The sequence below is a fragment of the Paralichthys olivaceus genome, chromosome 12 (genome assembly GCF_024713975.1).
Source record: "Paralichthys olivaceus isolate ysfri-2021 chromosome 12, ASM2471397v2, whole genome shotgun sequence".
NCBI lineage: Eukaryota > Metazoa > Chordata > Actinopteri > Pleuronectiformes > Paralichthyidae > Paralichthys > Paralichthys olivaceus.
In genome coordinates this window covers 5,862,048-5,881,180 of record NC_091104.1, presented here as the reverse complement: position 1 = coordinate 5,881,180, position 19,133 = coordinate 5,862,048, and the positions used below count along the sequence as shown (strand labels likewise).

The window sequence follows — 19,133 nt, the reverse complement described above, 5'->3', positions numbered from 1 at the left end:
CCGCTCCATCAGCATGGCTGTGAGTAGATAGATTTCATTTCTTTAAATAAATGAATAAAAGAAGAGTGTGTTTTGTTTGTGGGTTTGGATTCATGGTTGTAGTCTGGTTGCAGTTTGCAGCCTCAGTCGAGGGGATGAGAACAAAAGATGAACATTTTGAAGGATTGCGTCACATCCTCCTTCTTCACGGGGGTGAGGAGTGTCCCGCGCCCTGATTGGCCGGCGGGCGTTACAACGCGGGCGCTGATTGGCTCGGAGGTTGCCGCTCCGCAGCTTCATTTTGAACATAAATACCAGCAGCTCCGGAGTGTTGCTCCTAGAAACCAGCGGCTGTCAGAGAGGGAGGCCGCCGAGCAGCTGCTGCACGATGCGGATTCGATAACCCTGCAGGACCCGCTTTAAAGACTTTATCTCCAGAGCCGCAGAGTCGCTTCCGGCCGGTTTCTCACGCTCCTTACGCCTTTTCAAATGTTTCCTGACGCTAGCTAGCGGGTTAGCTTCCTGGTTAGCTTGAAGATTTGCACCGTCTTGCTAGCTTCATTGGAAATCCACACTCAATTACCTCCCTCCCTCCCCCCTACACACACACACGACTGCCGGATCTACACACGCTGGACATCCAACCATGGAGTCGGTGAATCTCTTCGACCCAGCCAGCCCCGTGAATACCGTTTTGAAAACTAGGCCCGACGCGATCCCCGGCCTTTCCTCCCTCTCGACGCCGCACTGCAGGGATCTGTTCTCCGCCGGACCCGCGGCGGTGCTGTCCCCCGTCACCAACCTGGCTCTGGTCATGGACAATCTGAATGGACTCGGAAGGTACCGTGGTGTTCTCATTGTGTGTTCATTCGAATTGACCCAGCTCTGGTTCTGTGCTCACGCCATTGTTTTCTGCACCCAGCCTGTGTGACACCCCGAAGAGGAGTAAGCACGCACTCCTTGAAAAGATTCCCTCCTTTGCCTCTGACGTCTCATCTGATGCCGGTGAGCCTCCATGAAAACCTATTGTCTGTGCTAATTGATGCCATCACTAATGATGCCTGAGGGCCCAGTGTGCCACTGATTCACAGTCATGCACTTAAGTGTATCACTAATGGTTCATTTCAGAGATTAGTTTCTTTTAATTGAACGAGCACTCACGTCAATTTCAAATGTTCTTTGTTTTAAGTGACTATTAACTTTAGGTTTCAGCCTGTTTGTGAAAACAAGCAACGTTACCTCTGGGCATAAGGACATAGTGTTCAAGTTCTTTATTTGTTTCTGACATGTTATAGACTAAATTATCATTCTTTTTTATCTGAATTGATAAAGTAAAACTTGCAGATCCATTTATTTTAATGCTCAGCTACATTCATCACACACTTAACCCCTGTTTAAACTGGAAGCATGTGCAAATGTCACCAGCCATGGGTCTAATCCACTGGTATTTATTGGGAGCCAGTATCCATCTCTGACCCCAGTCTTTCTCTTCAGGCCTCGACATGGATCCCCCGAGCCCCATGGACGCTGTTGAAGTGGAGGACACGTAAGTTGCGCTGTCCTCATCCCGTCTGTTGCAATCAATCAGCCTGTGAGCTGTGCCCCTCTGATTACCAACCCCCCACCTCCACCCCCACCATTTCTAATTTGTAGGATTATTGTTTCTACCGTTGGCTTTAAAACGAGAGGTTCACTCATTTCTACTAAGCAGATTAGTTGATAAGGCATGTTACCTCAACTTTCTTTGTTTTTAAAGTTTAAGTGAAAAGAGTGTGAGGTCTGGAATTTTACAGTTTACAATTTTGTCAGTGGGAATAAAATGTTCAGACTTTCAACATGTTTAATAACACAACTTTAAGAGGAAACTCATTTTTATAGATTCCTATAGGTAAAATGGCAAGTTTCCCATTTTCTGTAGCTGATCAAAAAGGGGACTGGACATACCACTTGTCCTTATCTCTCCCAGCCTGGCTGCCTTATCTTGGGTGGCCCTTGTCTTGATTCTCAGTTGACTGAGTTTCTGCAGACATCTGCCGCTGTGCAAGTTCCTTTACAGCAGCATTTGGTCCCCAAGACCTCATTCACCCTCTTTACAGCTGTTCGGTTGCTAGGAGGTTTCCTGGTTGGGGGGGGGGGACGTGGCCTACGCTTGGGTTTAATGATGGCCCAGCCCCTCTGAGTTTTGGCACACTCTCCCTATGCACTGTTATTTCAATAGTAAAGAGGGGGCAGGAGTTTTTTTCTGCATCAGGGCTATTGAAACGAGGGCACCCCCAGAGAACAACTCCCCTCTCCCTCATGCTCTGCATTGAATGGGACACGCTCCCCCTCGACAAACAAAGGACCTTTGCAGGAAAGGGGCTGGCGGCATTGGCTCCAGCAGGCATATGGTAGATTAGTTGATCTCTGCATCCCTTCCCCTCCTGAGCTCTCCACTCGAACTTATTTAGCATACAGGTGGGCATCGCTCCAGCGCAGAGACCACCTCTTGCTTCTATGCACTCGCCCAACTTCCTCTAATCCAACCGTTCCTCTTGGGTTCTCAATAGAGCCACAGAGTCTTTGTACTTAATGGGCACACAGTGTCTGGACTGGCAATTAAGGCCTTCCAGCCTCTTTCCAAAGTGGCTTATCTTAAAAAGACTGGTCACCTTTCTTATTGCACAGCTCTATCATGACACATTTGAATAATTTCCTACCAATTCTGAATGGTTTCCCTTTCTTTCCATCACAGATTTGAAAGGGCAATTCAACAGTCGAGCCGAGTTGTCAACGAGTAAGTTGCTTTCCAGTCAATATTCTAAAATCACTGGTGTTTGGCTGTTATTGCTCCTGTTATTTGAGTGACATTGCTCTCCAGGGACAATTTTACGACACAAATCTACAACAGTTTATTGATTTCATTTGTGCTGAATGCTTCCTCTGCTCTATCAATTACAGGAGGCTACCAATTCGAAGAATCAACTCATTGCCAGTAAGCAGATTTGTGATATTTGCCATTTTTATAGTTTCATTTGTCGCTGATGTTCAGTGTTGTATGAGGCTTTCAGATCACTGCCTGTTTGGTTATCAAGCATCCAGATCACTTTAATCTCCAAATTTGCCTTTTGTTACAAATTGATCATTCAGTTCATACGAGTAAAGAGAATGGAAGACCATGCATAAATGAAAGGGTCTGTCAACAAGATTTAGTTTTCAATTCTATTAGTACTAATTGTCCTCCACTGTAAACCTCTGCAGACCAACTTTTTTTTTTACCGGGTCTCTCTTCTCCTTCCCTCTCAGCTCCAGCTCCTGGGTTTCAGTCCATCGCTAAAGGGACAGGAAACAGATTCTCACCGCTATGGAGTATTCGGCCAACAACCCTCCCAAATGAATGCCACCATCTCGTCCTGTCTACTCGACAACAAAGAAAACATGCCGGAGGTCAGTGGTGCTGTTTTCCTTTGGTGGAACACATCAATGAGGAGGTGTATTTTTGGAAGAAAACCTACTGTTACACTCACAATACCCTGGTTAGATACAGAAGTTTAACATAGAATTCGATGCTCAGGAAGCTGATCTGTTGCCATGGTGAACAAAACAAAAGTTATTTTTTCAGTTAATTTTTGATACCTGCAGAAACCTGGTGTGTAGCTATATTGACTTATTGTTTGTGTTTGAATGTGTTTCCAGGAGGGCTTTGAATTCAAGAAACCAACCAAACCAGTGTCGCGGTGTCGAATGCGCTCCTTCAACGGTGGACAATCTAAGGACACATTTGCTCGCCGCCCCAGCTCAGCACCAGCGCTCATGGTATGCCAACACCTGAAAAGTTGTTATCCATGTTTGGGCTCAGGGTTTAAAACCTGCTTCTAGAAATATTTAAACCTTTTTTCCTTTCTACTTTGTTTTCTGCTCAGTTTTCTTCACCTCCTCCAGTCCAGCAGCTTGACTTTTATGACTCCAGCCCCGTGTTCCTGAGAGGCTCCTCTGCCAGCTCTCTGAGTGACGATGTGGACGAAGTGGACGATGGATTTTTGGATGTTATGGATGACAACATGGAGGTGAGACCCTGTTACTTTACAGAATGTTCGCCATTAAAAAACATTTGTATAGTTTTACTGTAAGAACCACATGGTTTCATAACATGTATAAAATTCATATCATACTGTCTTATATTTTTCTGAAATCTCTTTCGCCTACAGAACGACTCTGGGATGCCGATGGGAATGGCTAGTTTGCTCACTGCCCCACTGGTTTCCGACAGTACAGGAGAAGACTCTGTAAGTCCACGCACTGACAAAAGTTCTCTGTATATTTATCTAAGGAGAATTACAGGAGCAAAGCCATGTCACGTCAGCAGCATCAAACGTGGGATTTATTTCTATAGATTAAAAACAGTTATGGCAGGATTGTCTTTGGTGTCGTGCCCAATTTCATATCGCATTAATGTAAAAACTGAAATTTCATTAAAATTTTTGTCTCCTTTAGCCTGTGATCCGCTGCCGGCCGCGAAGCCTGTTTCGCTCGCCCTCCATGCCCAGTCCGGTTTCCCGGCCCTGTGCGAAGCGCCCCGACTGCCCCGGAGACGATATCACGCCGGTTAGGGTGAAGCGACGACGCAGCCTGGCAGGAACACAAGTCACCAACCTGGAGCAAAACCCCGAATCCCCACGAACGGTGAGTCCTCACTGCTCTTTTACACCTGCATGAAAGCAGCAGGACATAATTTTACAAATTCACAAGTAGAAATGATAGAATACCATCTTCTGTTTAATAAAGATTTGTAGATTTAAAACAAAAGCACAATTTGCATCTTAAAAAACCTCCGTTGGCCGTCTCTTGAGAAATGATTTCTCCTGCTAAGACCAACAGACTATGGTTCCATGGTTTGTCAAATAGCCTAATTTTTTCCCCGTCGTCCTCTTCCAGAGCTGTTCGTTGCTCCAGAGATCTAAATCCTTCTGTCAGACCGACATCGAGAAGCTGCTGGACAGTGAGGACAGCTCTAATGAGCTGATAGGCGATTTCACCAAGGTTAGGAGGACTGATGAATCTCCAATTGTTTTCTTAACACTGACTTTAATTATGTGAAATTAACCCAAATCTGATCCTTTTTCCTTTAGCCTTTTGTATTACCCACCGTGGAGGGCAAACATCAAGACCTCAAGTACATTACCCCGGACATGGTGAGTAGATCTTTGCTGCTTTTCTCTTTTCACTGTTTTAATGCTGTGATTTCTCATATTAAAAAAACAAAAAAACATTTAATGTGTTTCCTCTGGTCCTCAGATGGTGGCAGCTCTGACCGGCCAGTTTAACCATCTAGTTGAGCGAGTCATTGTCATCGACTGCCGCTACCCCTATGAGTTCGAGGGAGGACACATCCAGGTGAGTCTACATCTGCGTACATGTGCAGTTAACTGTCAAATAGAGGCTCCAACAAAATGTTCATACTTCTATTATGTATAGAGAACACTGAATCTGCAGAATGAAGCTGAAACTAGAGAATGGTCAACATTTTTCTTCTAAAATAACAGAAACGATCGAGCCGTTATTAAAATTATTGCAGATGAGACCTGGTGGTCAAGTAATGAACTAATTCTTCTCACCCATTGAATGTCTCATTTGTAGCAATATCTCTTGACTGGGTCTAAAAGTTGAGAAAGGACTCAACATTGACTATAATGATTACAATGGATTAAGTGTTGGTTTTCATCTGTTGTCAGGGAGCACTGAACTTGCACCAGGAGGCGCAGGTGGAGGATTTCCTCCTCAAGGCCCCCATCATCCCGTCCTCCGCAGAGAAACGAGTCGTCATCGTCTTCCACTGCGAGTTCTCGTCGGAGCGCGGCCCTCGAATGAGCCGCTTCGTCCGGGAGCGAGACCGCGCCATTAACGAGTACCCCAATCTCTACTATCCCGAGCTCTACATCCTCAAAGGAGGATACAAGGAGTTCTACCCTCATTTTAAGGTGAGTTTTGCTTTTGAGATTCCGCTCTAGCTTTTGGCTACTGTGACATGACATGGACACATCCTGTTTATATCCAACAGTCTGTAAACATGAGACTGCACAGCCTTGCAGCAGGACTGGAATGCTTGGTGTTCATTAACCATAGTTTATTATCTCACTGAGCACGGCTGAACTGTTGCTGCTGAAGAACACATGTTGGTATTCAGCTGTTACTTAAGCATTTCCACAGAATTAATTCAACATATGGTGATAACAGGCGCACGTGCACAAAGGTCCGTGATAGATTCTGAGAGACAGTAACAGACTGAAGGGAAGTGAAAGATAAGTTCTCACAAGAGATAAAACACATTGATGCTGCAGCTGAAACTCTAAAGGTCTGACTGTCTGCATGGACAGTAACATTTTTATAGACGTAACGTGAGCAATGCAGTGGAGCGACAACCTGCGGCAAATAGATCTTTTTATTATGAGAAGTGTAAAAACATTTTCACAGCAGGACAAATTAGACTTGTCTCAATAAATAATTAACAACCTTTTTTTGTGGAGCTCTAGGATCCCAAACAAGCCACACATACAATTTTCATTATTTCTGTTAACATGGAACAACCAGCCAAAGAACTTTAACTTTAAAGTTTGTTCTAGACCCTGGAATCATTATGGATGACAGAATATTTTCAGATCACTGTCTGCTTAAAAGCCTTCTGTGATCTTCTCTAATGTCTCTAACAATGTACGTTAGTAAAGAGAGGCCAGTAAGTGGACAGGATATTTTCTCATGGCATTTTAAAGTTACTGTCACACGTTGATGGATGAACCACGTCCTTGGTGGCTGTTCAGCTCTCTGAACCTGTCTCATTATCTTCCTCGGCAGTTGCAATGTGAACCTCAGTCGTACCGGCCCATGCACCACGAGGACTTCAAGGAAGACCTGAGGAAGTTTCGCCTCAAGAGTCGCACTTGGGCCGGGGAGCGCAGCAAGAGAGACATGTACAGCCGCCTGAAGAAGCCCTGAGCGCCTCCCCATCTGCCTCAAACACACTGCCCCTCCCTCCCCCTGAACGGACTGCAAAGTCCAACATGGAGATAATGTTTTTGGAATCGCAACAACAAAACTGGACTTTTAAGTCTCTATTGTGTCATTTAACTAAAACAAATTGTTATTTATGCAAATTTTAAGGGGGAAAGACGTGAAATGATGAACCCTGCACCTGAAGGGTCAAAGGTGCCGAGGTGCAGACTCGATTAAGATGATCTGAAGCATTGTGATCTTTTTATAAAAAACCACTTGGACCTACTGCCTGTTTTACCTTTTGCGTGGTGCTGACGTAAGAAGCACAGATCACTGCCAGCTACTGTGCAACGACCAAACCAATCTGCCAAAATCTCGAGTTTGTCTTTCTGTCTCTTCACTGGATTTTTTTTTTTTTTAAGACGTTTTTTTGCATTCTTCATTTTCCACCTTTTGTTAGCACTTAAATCAAAAACCTAAAATGGTGAGGTGCTTTTTTTTTGGTTTTTTTTGATACAGCATTTTTTAAAAAAATAACTTTTAATGAATTTTCTTGATTCCCCCATTTAGGCATTTGTTGAAAGCATGACTCTCCAGATGTCCCCTAATGCTTATTTCAACTTCATGATAATTTGTAAAAGTACGATTCATGCAGAGCTGTTTTCTTTCTGATTGGTTGCAATATTTCTTTTTTTTTTTAATTTTTTTCTTTTCTCAGTCAGAAGAAACCAAAGCAAACAAACTACCTGTTAACTTTGCAGTGAGATTTTTTTTCCAATGCTGCAGGTCAGCAAGTGTGAGGGGGTTTTTAATCTAAAAACACCTTTGTGTTTTGCTTTGAATCCCTTAATGTTAAGAGATGTCTTCCCCTCTGCAGAGCGAGTGACGTCAGTTTGATATGAACGGGGTGGTTTGACTGTTTGGTTCAGGCTCGTGGGGGAGCTGCTGAAATAAAGACCCGATGTAAATTCAAAGAGGGTGTCCTGTATGTTGTGTTTTTAATCATCAAGGGTTTTTGTGCTGTGGATGTTTTCTTAGGTAGGACTGAGTACAGTTGCTTGAAAGATTATTGGATGGTATAAAACTATAAATTGTATATAAAGATGGATGATGCATTTCCACTTCCTCCTCAATAAATGAATGCTGCCATCTTGCACCGATGACATCATCTGGAGCCCAAGTCTGTGCAGTAGTGATTTCACGTCGACAAGCGCTCAACCAATCATGACATTTCACCCTGTTTTAATCTCATCATGTAACCAAGTGGAACCAAACTTATCTTAAAATGAGCGTCTTTGAGAAAAATCTCTGCGACCTGTACTTTTTAGTTTGGTTCATGTTCCTTCCACTAACATGGAGGAGGTGGTGTTCATGACCTACACTGTGGCCAACGACCAGGGGGAGATTGAGACACTTCACTCTTGGGAGTCGACATGTTGTCCATTTGACAATCGATTATTAAAACATGTTTTTTGAGAAAGGTTAATGAAAAGGAAGCTAAACTTTGATTTGTTTAAACGAATCATATATTTACAGAATAATTTGACATGGATGCTGTCTGATCAAAGTATAAGTAAACTAAATGAATCTTCTGGTAATTTGTAGAAGTTCTTTTGCTGCAGTTTGTTAGCAGGTGATACAAATGCATTTCAAATGATACCAGAATTATTCAGTTTTCATACCCAGCCCTATTCCAAGATTCATATTTAACTAAAACTCTTTGAACTTTCTCTTGATCCTGTTTTCAGATGTGAGGATTTGTCACTTTTCTCTGTTGGTTCAACAAATTTGAGCAATTTTAATGTTAAAAGTGTGATTTTTGTCACTTTTGGATTTGAAGATGTGTTTTTTCTTACACTTTGTAAATGAATAATCATTAGAAACTTTCCAGGGGATGAGACCATAATGAATCCACATTTAAACCAAAGAACTTGGTGTTTTATGAAAGTTGAGTAAAGCTGATAACAGGCCTCAGACTCAGTCAAAGCAAACTTGATTCTCCACATTTGAAATCTGAGAATAGAACACGTGCTGTCTTCTCAGGCCTCTGGCCCTGTGCAGTGGTGACACGAGGTTTTCCTACACACACACACACACACACAGAGCAGTTCCTGTGATTTCAAATTCTCCCGCTGCAGCCGATGTTGGGAGTTCCTCGTCTGCACGTGACTACACACACACATGTTCACATTCCTGTGTGCTGAGGGAGTGGCTCTGGGGAGGCAGCGCCTGACATGTCCTGACAGGAGGGTAACAGTTCTGTTGCAGGAGGGAAAACAATCCAAGCGACCATGTGCTGTATACACGTGAGTGAGCCCCCCCCCCCCCTGGCATTAGTCCAAAGTTTGAAATCAGGCAGTTTCCCAGCGGCTGTGTGGCTCTGAAAAAGAGAGGACGAAGTCTTTGTGCACCGACTGACGTCTGAAGACTGATTTACAGCCAACAGTTTCCAGCTGAGAGTCTGTTGGTCGTCTTGTGAACACATTGAACTGAAAGATTATTAGAGACTGAACACAGCCGGGACGTCACATTTAGTCTCTTTGCACGAACGTTGATGGTTCTGCACTTCTCTTCATCAAGCTGCCACCTTTTGTCTGAACAGGACGGATAACTGAGCAATTGCTGGGATTTGAGGAGCCTCAAACTTTTAGATGAGGCCGATACAAAGGAGCAGCACAAGCTTCCTTTTTCATTTCAACAGTCGGATTTCAAATGTAGAAGAATCTCTGCAGATCCCCGAAAAGAAAAGAAAACAGTCACAGTTTTACACCTGCACTCATGCAATAAGGAACCGGAGACATAAGTATTCAACACAATACTTGGGAAACACCTGAAAAGATGCAGTAACGACTAGAAAATAAATTTTGAGTTCATGCCTGCGATAGCTTGCAACTTTGTTCATTGCGTTACTTTATCAAACCCGAGAATTCACACTGTAGATGATGCTACATGATGGAAAACCTCCATCTGTTTACGTGATCAAAGCCAAGGAAAACCTGGCCTGCCCCCTGCAGAGCTGCTCTCAAACCTCCCACCACCCCACCCTTCATATCACCATCTCTCCTTTGTGAATGCACCTCCTCGTCCCAGCCTGTCCTATTTGACACCCCCCTCTCCCTGGGGTCCTGCGGGCGGCTCTGAGCCCATGCTCCAGCCTGGGTGTCACCTTTAAACCACTATTTGCTGTGACCTGTTGACACTGACGACAAACTGACAAACCAGCCTGTAAAACAAGGTTCTAACAAGCAGGCGAGGGTGTGCACATCACTGTGGTTTCAGGGGATGGGTGGGGGACGTGGTTTAGTGTGTTTAACTTCCTGTTTTAGTGCTTTTGAAAATCTGAAACTTATGATTTCGATCTTTTCTTCTTCTCAGCTTGTGTTTTTTGCTCTCCGCACGTCCTCCCTGCAGACTGAAGATGTTTTCATTTCCCCTCGACAGACAAAAACATATTTCGGTGGCCTGTCGCGTGTTGTCATTAGTTACCTTTATTTCAAACTGGCAGGCCTCGCCGTCATTGGTTCTTGTTATTGGCTGATCCCCTTTCCCTTCACTCACATCCTGTTGTTGTTCTTACTCAGCTGCTTTTCTTCTGCAGAAAGAACTTGTGACTCATACTTCAAAATCACAGAGACCTGCTCAGACTCTTCCTGTGGCATGAGTGGTCGTGCATCCATCACGCGGATCCACCTCGTGCAACTGCTGCGCTGAACCTCCACTGGAAACTTAAATCTGACTTCACTTTCACAATGAATTGTTACACAGCTTTGTGGCTAATTATTACCTGCAGCTCCCCGGCTCATTCAGTCCTTTAGAAGTGGAGGGATGTCTGTAAACCAGCCTGGGTAATCATTGCTCACAGGGCGGGTGCTGCAGAAACACAGCTCGTATGTATTCTGATGAAATGACTAAAGGCTGAACACTGGGGGGAGGTTTCCCACAGAAATGAAACTAGTTGACTTCAGCTTCTTCAATCCTGGAAATCCTGTTCAACAACCAGGCTTTTAAAAAACAAACATGTATTCAATCTTGTTTTACTTTGTCTTGACCCTAGAATCCTTTACAGACACGGGGTTAGTGGAAAGTACATTTACTCAAGTACGGTACATGTACAAACTTGATATACTTGATGAGGATCTGATTTCTTCTTACACTACTGAATGTCAACCATTCGAAGCAAAACAAAACAATATCACTTTTTATTCAGAAACACAAGGATGCTCTGGTTTCTCTGACGGTGGACGGACCAACACTGCTGCTAAAAACCCAGCTGCTTCTCTCCTCCAGCTGGAACAGTTGGAACTGTGAAAGAAGCAGGACGGCAGCGAGACGACAAGAGAGGAAAGAGAAGGTGAAATCTCACAAACTAATGGATCCTTCAGCTTCTCAGATCCTGTTCCTGTGTCGGCGGGTCTGTGAGGGACGGAGGGTGAGGAGGTCAACACGATGGTGGAGCAAATGTTGACAGAGCACAGTGAGAGTTTGCCTCCATCATTGCAGTCCGATCACACACACACACACACACACACACACACACTCTCACACAGAGCAGGGCCTCTCGAGGTAAAGAAGTGTGACCAGCAGCAGCTGTTGGATTAACAACTGCCTCTGTTTGTCTGCTGAGGCTCAGAAACTCTGCAGCCGCCTCCTGTCGCTCGGTCAACCTCATCCACTTCTGCCGCACCTCTCCACACTTACTCTGTTTTAACCTCTTTGATTTTTGATCCCTTCACTTGAGGTTGATCTGACTTAGATAAAATATGCAAACTATCAAGTTAAACTAAAGTATGAATCAAATGACACATTTAATATGATAAACGAAAACCCAAAACGATCATGCTTCCGCTCTGAAGTGAGAGTAAATGTGAATGTGTTCAATCCCTCACATTTATTGTGAAATAACAAAGATATCAGGCGGAATTTTGGTGAAGACATGAAGCTTGTTCCTCTTGTCCTAGAAATTTAAGGGAAAGTTTCTGTTCCTGTTCCTGTGACAGGTCATTCACTTTATTTATATTTGTTGACTGATATTCCAACAAAGATTAAATGATTAATCAGCTCAGCAAGAGAATCATCAGCAGTAGAATAATATAATTGGATCTATATCTATCTATAATTGTAATGATATGATATAATGTGATATAATGTGATGTAATATAATGTAATATAAAGAGATGTAATATAATGTAATGTAATATAATATAATATAAATGATGAGCCAGCGCCCTCTGCTGGCTCATAAAACGCAAAACAACGGTAGCCGGCAGTGGTCAGCTGACTAACGCGGAAGTGACGTCAGCAGAGATAACCAGACTATTTGGTGTTTTCACTTTAATCATCGTTAAATTAAAATAAATTATCTGTGTCACGATGGTTCGATGCTTCCTCATCCACACCGTGTGTCCGCTCTCTGCGCTCTCTGCCGGGGACAGCAGGCTTCTCTACTGCCGCCTCTTCGCCCCGGAGGACGGACTCCTCACCGGGCAGCTCCGGGAGCTCAGCCCGGAGGAGAGGCGCCTTCTGCGGATGGAGAAGGCCGCGGTGGTGGCGAGGTGAGCGGGTGTATTAGTTAGTCTGTAGACTAGTCTGTAAGTGGGTGAGTTAGTTAGTTAGTTAGTTAGTTAGTTAGTGATTTAGTTAGTAAGTTAGTTTGATTGATAGTGAGTGAGTGAGTTAGTTAGTAAGTTAGTTAGTGATTTAGGTAGTAAGTTAGTTAGTTTGATTGTTAGTTAGTTTGATTGTTAGGTAGTTTGATTGATAGTTTAATAGTGAGTTAGTTAGTTGGATGGTTAGTGAGTTAGTTTGATTGATAGTTAGTTTGATATTGAGTGAGTTAGTTAGCTTGATTGTTAGTTAGTCTTTAAGTGAGTTAGTGATTTAGTTAGTAAGTTTGTTGGTTTGATTGTTAGTTAGTTTGATTGATAGTGAGTTAGTTTGATAGTTAATGAGTTAGTTAGTTAGTTTGATAGTGAGTGAGTGAGTTAGTTAGTTGGTTAGTTAGTTAGTTTGTATAAATGACACTGACAACAGGTTGAGATCAGCAGGATTATCTTCTACGTGGTTGTTTTCATACTAATGTAAATCAGCTCAAGTTCAAACTGAGACTTAAATAAATAAATTTATTTCACATTGAAAGTGTTGAAGCTCAGAGAAACAGAACATGTGTAACTGACTGTAATTCTTCTGCTCCTGGAGCGTCGAGTTATTACAGCCCTGTTGTATTGGACGTTAGTTTTAGTAAGGTTGTTGTACACGCTGCTAACAGAGTGAATGTTTTATATCAATCCAGCTGTTTTCACAGTTTAGTTCATGCTCAGGGTGAGTTTTTGTTTCAATAACCAAAATTAAATCCATTCAACGCATTTCTCAAGTGGTGTTAAAGACATTTGGTGATTTTTATCTCGGAGGAACATAAATCTGATTTGAGAGGAGAGATTGTTTCAACCACATGAGAAAATACGTCATTCACAACATTTAAAGTATGAGAAGAAGCATTAAGAGAATTTCTCAGGTCGGATGTGAGGTCAAACATCTGTGCCTGTTAATATTCATCTTGGCTTCTACAGATGGAATAAAGGAAGCTGTGTCAGAGGAATGAGGTGTGAACACGTCACCTGACCAGCGGAGAAACAACTGAGGACATTCTACTGATGCTAAACACATTTCAGCGAATAGACAAAGACATAAGTTCATATGTTTTCGTCCACTGACGTCAAGTCACAAAGCGTTTATGTTTCCATGGATGAGTAACAGATTTTAAAGTGGAGAAGCTGTGGGGAAGCAGATGTTTGTAGAAATGACCAACTCACTGGATTAGATAAAGATATGTATTGATAGATAATTAGACCCTTTATTATTTACATGGAAGGTGATGATATGAAGTTGTGTTATATTTTATTTATTTGTGCTTTTAGTTGGTGATTCAGTTACGGTTTAAGCCTCAGGGCTGTTTTAAAAAACTTTCTCTCAGCACAAGAAAATGATTCAACAGGATGTTAAACAGTAAAAGATATATTTTTCAAAGGAGAGCCTTATAATGAAAAGTTCAAGTTCTGTATATTAGATTATGTTTTCTTTTATTTACAGTTTTTTTTAATAATCAAGTTCATTGTTTCATTATAGCCCCCCCCCCAAAAAATCCATATTGGTAAAACTCAATAAGACGGTGAGGTTCTTATTTCAAACATAAATAAAATAAAAACGAAAATACCAATTTTATATATATATATATATATATATATATATATATACACACAAGTAAGAACAAGTGAACGATAAGCAAATGTTAAAAATAAATAAATTGTGTCCCAAAATGGAGAAAAGGACATTTCTCCATTTAAATTGTCACGTTGAGAATAAACGGAGGTGTTGAAGATCAACATCTTTCCTCTAAATGTCGTGTATTTTAGATATTTCTGCCTTTTTTTTTTTTTCAGAGCAACACGAACATGTTGCAATTTCGAAGAAACTCTTGTTTGTGAAAGAACAACAGCAGCAGCGCCGTGATGCAATGCCTCCGCTCGTCTGTCTGCATCCTGCTGATCTTCTGATGCTACTCAATGTAAAATGCATCGGCTGGACCGGCGGAGCTTGTCAATCTTCTCCGCAGCCGTCTCATTTTTTTTTTCCCAATTCTTTGGTGTTTGTGCGGCTCTCTGTCCTCCCACATGACAAACTGTAACTGCTCATTATCTCTGTGAAAAGAAAATGCTCAGTCTCAGAGCAGCGGAAGAGAAGGACGATACTGTTTATGTATGTTTATGTCGAGTGATGACAACCATTTGATTTGTGTATTTTATTTACCTTCACAAGGGAGGTGTTGTTTTCTCCCCCGTCCGCAAAATCTGGTGGAAGGTTGTTAGAATGAAGCACTTTTTAATAATAAGGTGATCAAGGAAAGTTTGTAAAAACAGTTTGTTGTATTTGAACCTTTGTAATTTTAGGATGTCGTTTCAGGCTCTTTGTTTTGTATATATGTTGGTTCCCTCATTAGAATGAAAATAATGATATAGTGATGGTGCTTTGTGAAGGAAATAATGTTTATTATGACTAAAGAGTCCTGTATCGCTCTCCTCTGTGACTCAGGCAGGTGAGGAGCGCTGTGTCTCTGTCCCGGGACGCCTCAGGGCGGCCGCCGATGGAGGCGCTGCCCGGTGAGGAGGCTCTGGCCCTGCAGGAGGCCAGCAGCGGTGTGGTGCGTCTGAGAGCCGGGGACCCTTTCTCTGAGGAAATGAGCGCTCTGTGGCTGGCTGTCCAGAGTCTGGGCTTCACGCTGGTTTGCGAGCCCCACGAGAACCTGCTGCTGGCTGAGGGAACCCTCCGCAACCTGACCCGACACTGCCTGGAGCACCTGCACATGCTGGGGCAGGGGAGCGAGGTGAGGACGTTGTCAAACTGCTTCCATGTTTTAAGAGATGGCACCATCAAATAATATTTCACCTTTTTAAAATCCGTCCTTCACTCAATCTTGACAAAATCATACTTTGTTTGAAAGCTCCGAGTCTCCTGATTCTGTTCGCGCAAAGAGAAAAGTCAGAAAATCTAAGCAAAGCAACATTTTTACCATGTGTGAGCCTCTTTTCGGTTCATTTGAAAAGATCCGTCTCTGGGACAGCTGCTGAACAGAGGCTGTAATAGAGGTTAAACCTGTGGAGTAAAGTAGTACCTGGAGATTGGTTTGTGCGTTTTTGTCAAGTTAAAATAATTAAAGTTTTAAAACTGAATTTTGATGTAGATCCCCTCCCCATCTAAACCTCTGCCAACAGTCCCCGTAGATTCAATCCAGATATCAGTCAAAGTAAAATGCCTGATCTTTTCTACACAGATGGGAAATCAGTGAAAATGTGAAAGAACAATTTGACGTTTCCGTCTGTCTTCTACGTGTGCGACTCTTCTTTTTCATCTTGAGATATTTCTATTCTTTTTGACTTGTTTCAGTTTTGCGACAGTGAATCCTCCGGAGAATCTCCTGCTGAGTTTTTACTTACAGGAGAAACTCCAGACACTTTTCTTGTTTGATGAAATTTACGTGTTTTTACAAAAATATTCTTGTCTTGTTTGTCTTTAATGGCAAAGAACACCCACAGTATTTGCAGCACGGCCTCTTCACAGGCCTCATTAGACTGAGATCAGTTCACTTAAACACTTCACCTCCACAGAAATATTGCTGCGGAGCTCTGCCAGGCTAATTCATTACATGTTATGGAATCCGCAATAAAAAGCTCAAGGCAACAGTAGTGAAACAAGATCGCAGCCGAACAGATTTTCATTACCATCCGTAACTAACAGCGATGATGACTGAGTCCGCATGGGGTCGTCACTAACGGCAACTCTCCCTCCAGGTCCTGCTGAGGAGCAACCGCATCGACGCTCTGCTCAGCCGCCTGCTTCCCCACGGCCAGCTCCTCTTCCTCAACCACCGCTTCGCCCAGAGTCTGGAGAAGGACGTCGCAGCCTACATGGCCAAGTGAACCCCGGCCACACCGAGGCACCGTCCACCTGACTTCCAGTGCGACATCCATTACTGCGAGCTCTCGAACAAACAAGTCCACTCTTGTTTACCTCGGGTGACATTTTTGCGGCGGCGGAAGAAGCACGGACAACTGGCAGCTGCTGTTTCAGATTACATGAGGTGGTAAACACACAGAGTGGTAAATATTTCCCCCTCAGCCACTCGCAGCTCACTCTTGACTGTTTACTGTGTGGGAGGCTTCAGTTCAAATCCTGTTTGTCAAATTGAGGAGTGGAAAGGAGAATGTGGCAGATTAGAGAGTGAGGCTGAAGAGGCCAGTTAATACCTACTCACCGGCATCAAAGGCCTCCATTTATCTAATTCACCGCACTTCAAATGTCCACGCGTGACCTTGAACAACCGAGACTTCACCTGTTCCTTTGGACAGTTCTCCAAATGTGTAAAAGAATCTGAAAGTGCTCTATCGTCGAGTCGTGACTTCCAACTGAGCTTTTGTTCCAGGAGAGTGGGAGGAAACCGGAGCAAAGAAAAATCAAAGTCAAACCGGTTTAACGTCATTTTTTTTTTTTTAAACCAAATATGTCGGAATCCTTGAGACGCCGAGGACAAAGAAAAACGACGGGAGATGATGTGAAATATTTAAAAAACACAATGGATGAATGAGGACATGTTGGCACGAAGAACAAATAAGAAATCTATTCCCATATCTGAACATCTGTTGGACTTCTGACAGCGTCTCCCCCCCCTCTCCTCCTGCTCTCATTAAATTCTCTTAAACCCCCAGTTTCTGTGTTGGCAACCAAATCCAAAACTAAACATGTGGTATTCAAGGAGAACAAATCTGTCTGGATGCCAGCATCAGTTGCTTTGATTGTTTCCTTTTTTTCTGTATTGAAAAATTAAACTCAATTCTAGTATTACCCAAGGCGTACTCTGTGACACTCGAGTACACAGGACGTGTTTTCCCAAAACAAGGCTCAGGGGATTGAAGATTAAAGTGATGAATCACACACAAATGATTTAGAGGTTGTGTTGCTCCCATGGGGTAAAAAAAACAAAAAAAACACACACAACACACAAACTGAACATCAGCTGGATAAGTGAATCAGGTAGGTTCTACTGAACACCAGCAGAGGGCGACACTGTTGCAGCAAAATGTGAATTAAAAACTCAAATCAACAACCAACACAATTAAACAGGAGAAAATAATTGATGAGTTATTCATTAGGTATAATTTTCTTTCTTGCGGTGGCCTTCAGACGTTACCTGGCAGCAGAAATAAACATTATAAAGGTTTAAACAAGAAAATCTTAACGAATCTTTCACCAGAAATAATTTAATTTTGATAATGAATTAGTCATAAGTGAGCCCAGAATGTGAGATAATGATTTTTGATGAAGGAAAATCTTAAATGTTGCAGCGTACAGTGATGTCATGTTCCTCCAGTTGTGTGACAGCAGTCTGCTGCTTCTCTGTTTCCACCTGACATACGTACGTAGACCCTTTAAGAACCCTTTAAGAATCCTAATGACGTGAGTGATCTGCACAGAGCGCCGACCTCCCCCCCCACCACCCAGCACCCTGTGGATGAACTAGAACCGTGACCGAACTGGAACCGTGACCGTGAAGCCGGGACCTCATCACCCAACATCAGTGGCCGAGCTCATGAATAAACCAAAAGCCTGTGGGTCGGATCAGGGAGTCGACTCAGGTCCGCCTGACGTGCTCTCCTCTCTGCTGGATGGATCCAGTGCTCCCGCTTCATTGTGCTGGTGTAGTGAAGCTGTCAGCGCGCTGCTCACGCTGCTGCTTCATCACTCACCCGGAGGTTAAGCTCTTCACTTCCTGCAGCTTCTGCTCTGCTCTCCATACAGCGTTTAAAGAAAAGAACTCCCCCCACCCCAGCACCCACCTGTGGGATCTGAGTCCACTTCCACCTTCGAGGACGGTTATTATCAACTTACTTATTATTCTTATAGCACTTGACACTGAGGATATATAGTCATAGATTCTGAATTTCCAATAAAGGAGAGAAGTAGATTTTAACTGGGTGAGTAAAATATTTTAGATTTCTTGTGTCTGAACATTAAAAGGCAGAATAATAGATTTGTTTTCTTCTTATTTTCTATTTTACTTTGTCACATCACCCACAAAGCCTCCTGATCCCTCCATTAACATGCACCCCCCCAACAAACGTCTGCATTTAACTAATCTCCATATATATTTATGATCCTCTCTAATAAATAATGTCTCCCCAGTCATGTTCGGCTTTGTATTTGTGTCGTTAGCTGTTGATTTGTATTGCTGGTTTCCACCTCTGCCTTTGTTTATCATCAGGTTTGACGATGGGACTCGTTCAATACGAATCCACACATTTTTCCCAGTCACGATGAGGACTGTGTCAAATGTGAATTTAAGGAGACGAGAGCTGTTTGTATGTGGATGCATAATCTTAATTTGCAAGTTGATAATCTTAAACAAACCTCAACAAACTGCAGCATCAGGACCAACAGGCCTGTGTTTTCCCCACTAGGGGGCAGTATGCAGTCAGACAGACAGACAGGGAGCTGCAGTGTCTGCTGCTGCTGCTGATAAGAGACAAATAGTGACACCAGAGCAGAAATCCACCTCGGTTACAAAATCTCCAATGCTGCTGCTCTGAGACAATTTAAACTGAGCTGGTAGACATCAAACACAGCGCTGACGCTGTTTTCAT

At 43.0% G+C, this 19,133-nt stretch overlaps 2 protein-coding genes and 1 long non-coding RNA gene across 3 annotated transcripts; 2 read left to right on the top strand and 1 right to left on the bottom strand.

Moving 5' to 3' along the window:
• The first annotated feature begins 278 nt into the window (after positions 1-278).
• On the top strand, positions 279-7,919 carry cdc25b (cell division cycle 25B). Its single transcript, XM_020098227.2, has 15 exons — positions 279-819; positions 902-984; positions 1,474-1,525; positions 2,714-2,755; positions 2,920-2,953; positions 3,265-3,405; positions 3,655-3,774; positions 3,882-4,025; positions 4,167-4,244; positions 4,453-4,641; positions 4,894-4,998; positions 5,088-5,150; positions 5,254-5,352; positions 5,691-5,936; positions 6,808-7,919. Exons 1-15 carry the CDS (start codon positions 626-628, stop codon positions 6,946-6,948), a joined length of 1,731 nt encoding a protein of 576 aa, XP_019953786.2. The 5' UTR covers positions 279-625; the 3' UTR covers positions 6,949-7,919.
• A 4,287-nt stretch (positions 7,920-12,206) lies between these two features.
• On the top strand, positions 12,207-16,980 carry ap5s1 (adaptor related protein complex 5 subunit sigma 1). The gene is made up of 3 exons (XM_069535587.1): positions 12,207-12,497; positions 15,031-15,322; positions 16,287-16,980. The coding sequence occupies exons 1-3, from the start codon at positions 12,316-12,318 to the stop codon at positions 16,413-16,415; spliced, it is 603 nt and encodes a 200-aa protein (XP_069391688.1). The 5' UTR covers positions 12,207-12,315; the 3' UTR covers positions 16,416-16,980.
• LOC138412218 (uncharacterized) lies at positions 12,748-16,358 on the bottom strand. The gene is made up of 3 exons (XR_011244707.1): positions 16,218-16,358; positions 14,749-14,789; positions 12,748-14,639 (listed from the first exon to the last, which is right to left on the bottom strand). It is a non-coding gene; the product is annotated as an uncharacterized lncRNA (long non-coding RNA).
• Positions 16,981-19,133: the final 2,153 nt, after the last annotated feature.

Excerpts from the sequence above, each read along its gene's own strand:
- ap5s1 (XM_069535587.1), top strand. The coding sequence starts at position 12,316 with ATGGTTCGATGCTTCCTCATCCACACCGTGTGTCCGCTCTCTGCGCTC. Across the intron at positions 12,498-15,030 it reads AAGGCCGCGGTGGTGGCGAG|GCAGGTGAGGAGCGCTGTGT; the intron begins GTGAGCGGGTGT and ends TCTGTGACTCAG. Across the intron at positions 15,323-16,286 it reads TGCTGGGGCAGGGGAGCGAG|GTCCTGCTGAGGAGCAACCG; the intron begins GTGAGGACGTTG and ends CTCTCCCTCCAG.
- cdc25b (XM_020098227.2), top strand. The coding sequence starts at position 626 with ATGGAGTCGGTGAATCTCTTCGACCCAGCCAGCCCCGTGAATACCGTT. Across the intron at positions 1,526-2,713 it reads GCTGTTGAAGTGGAGGACAC|ATTTGAAAGGGCAATTCAAC; the intron begins GTAAGTTGCGCT and ends TTTCCATCACAG. Across the intron at positions 5,937-6,807 it reads AGTTCTACCCTCATTTTAAG|TTGCAATGTGAACCTCAGTC; the intron begins GTGAGTTTTGCT and ends CTTCCTCGGCAG.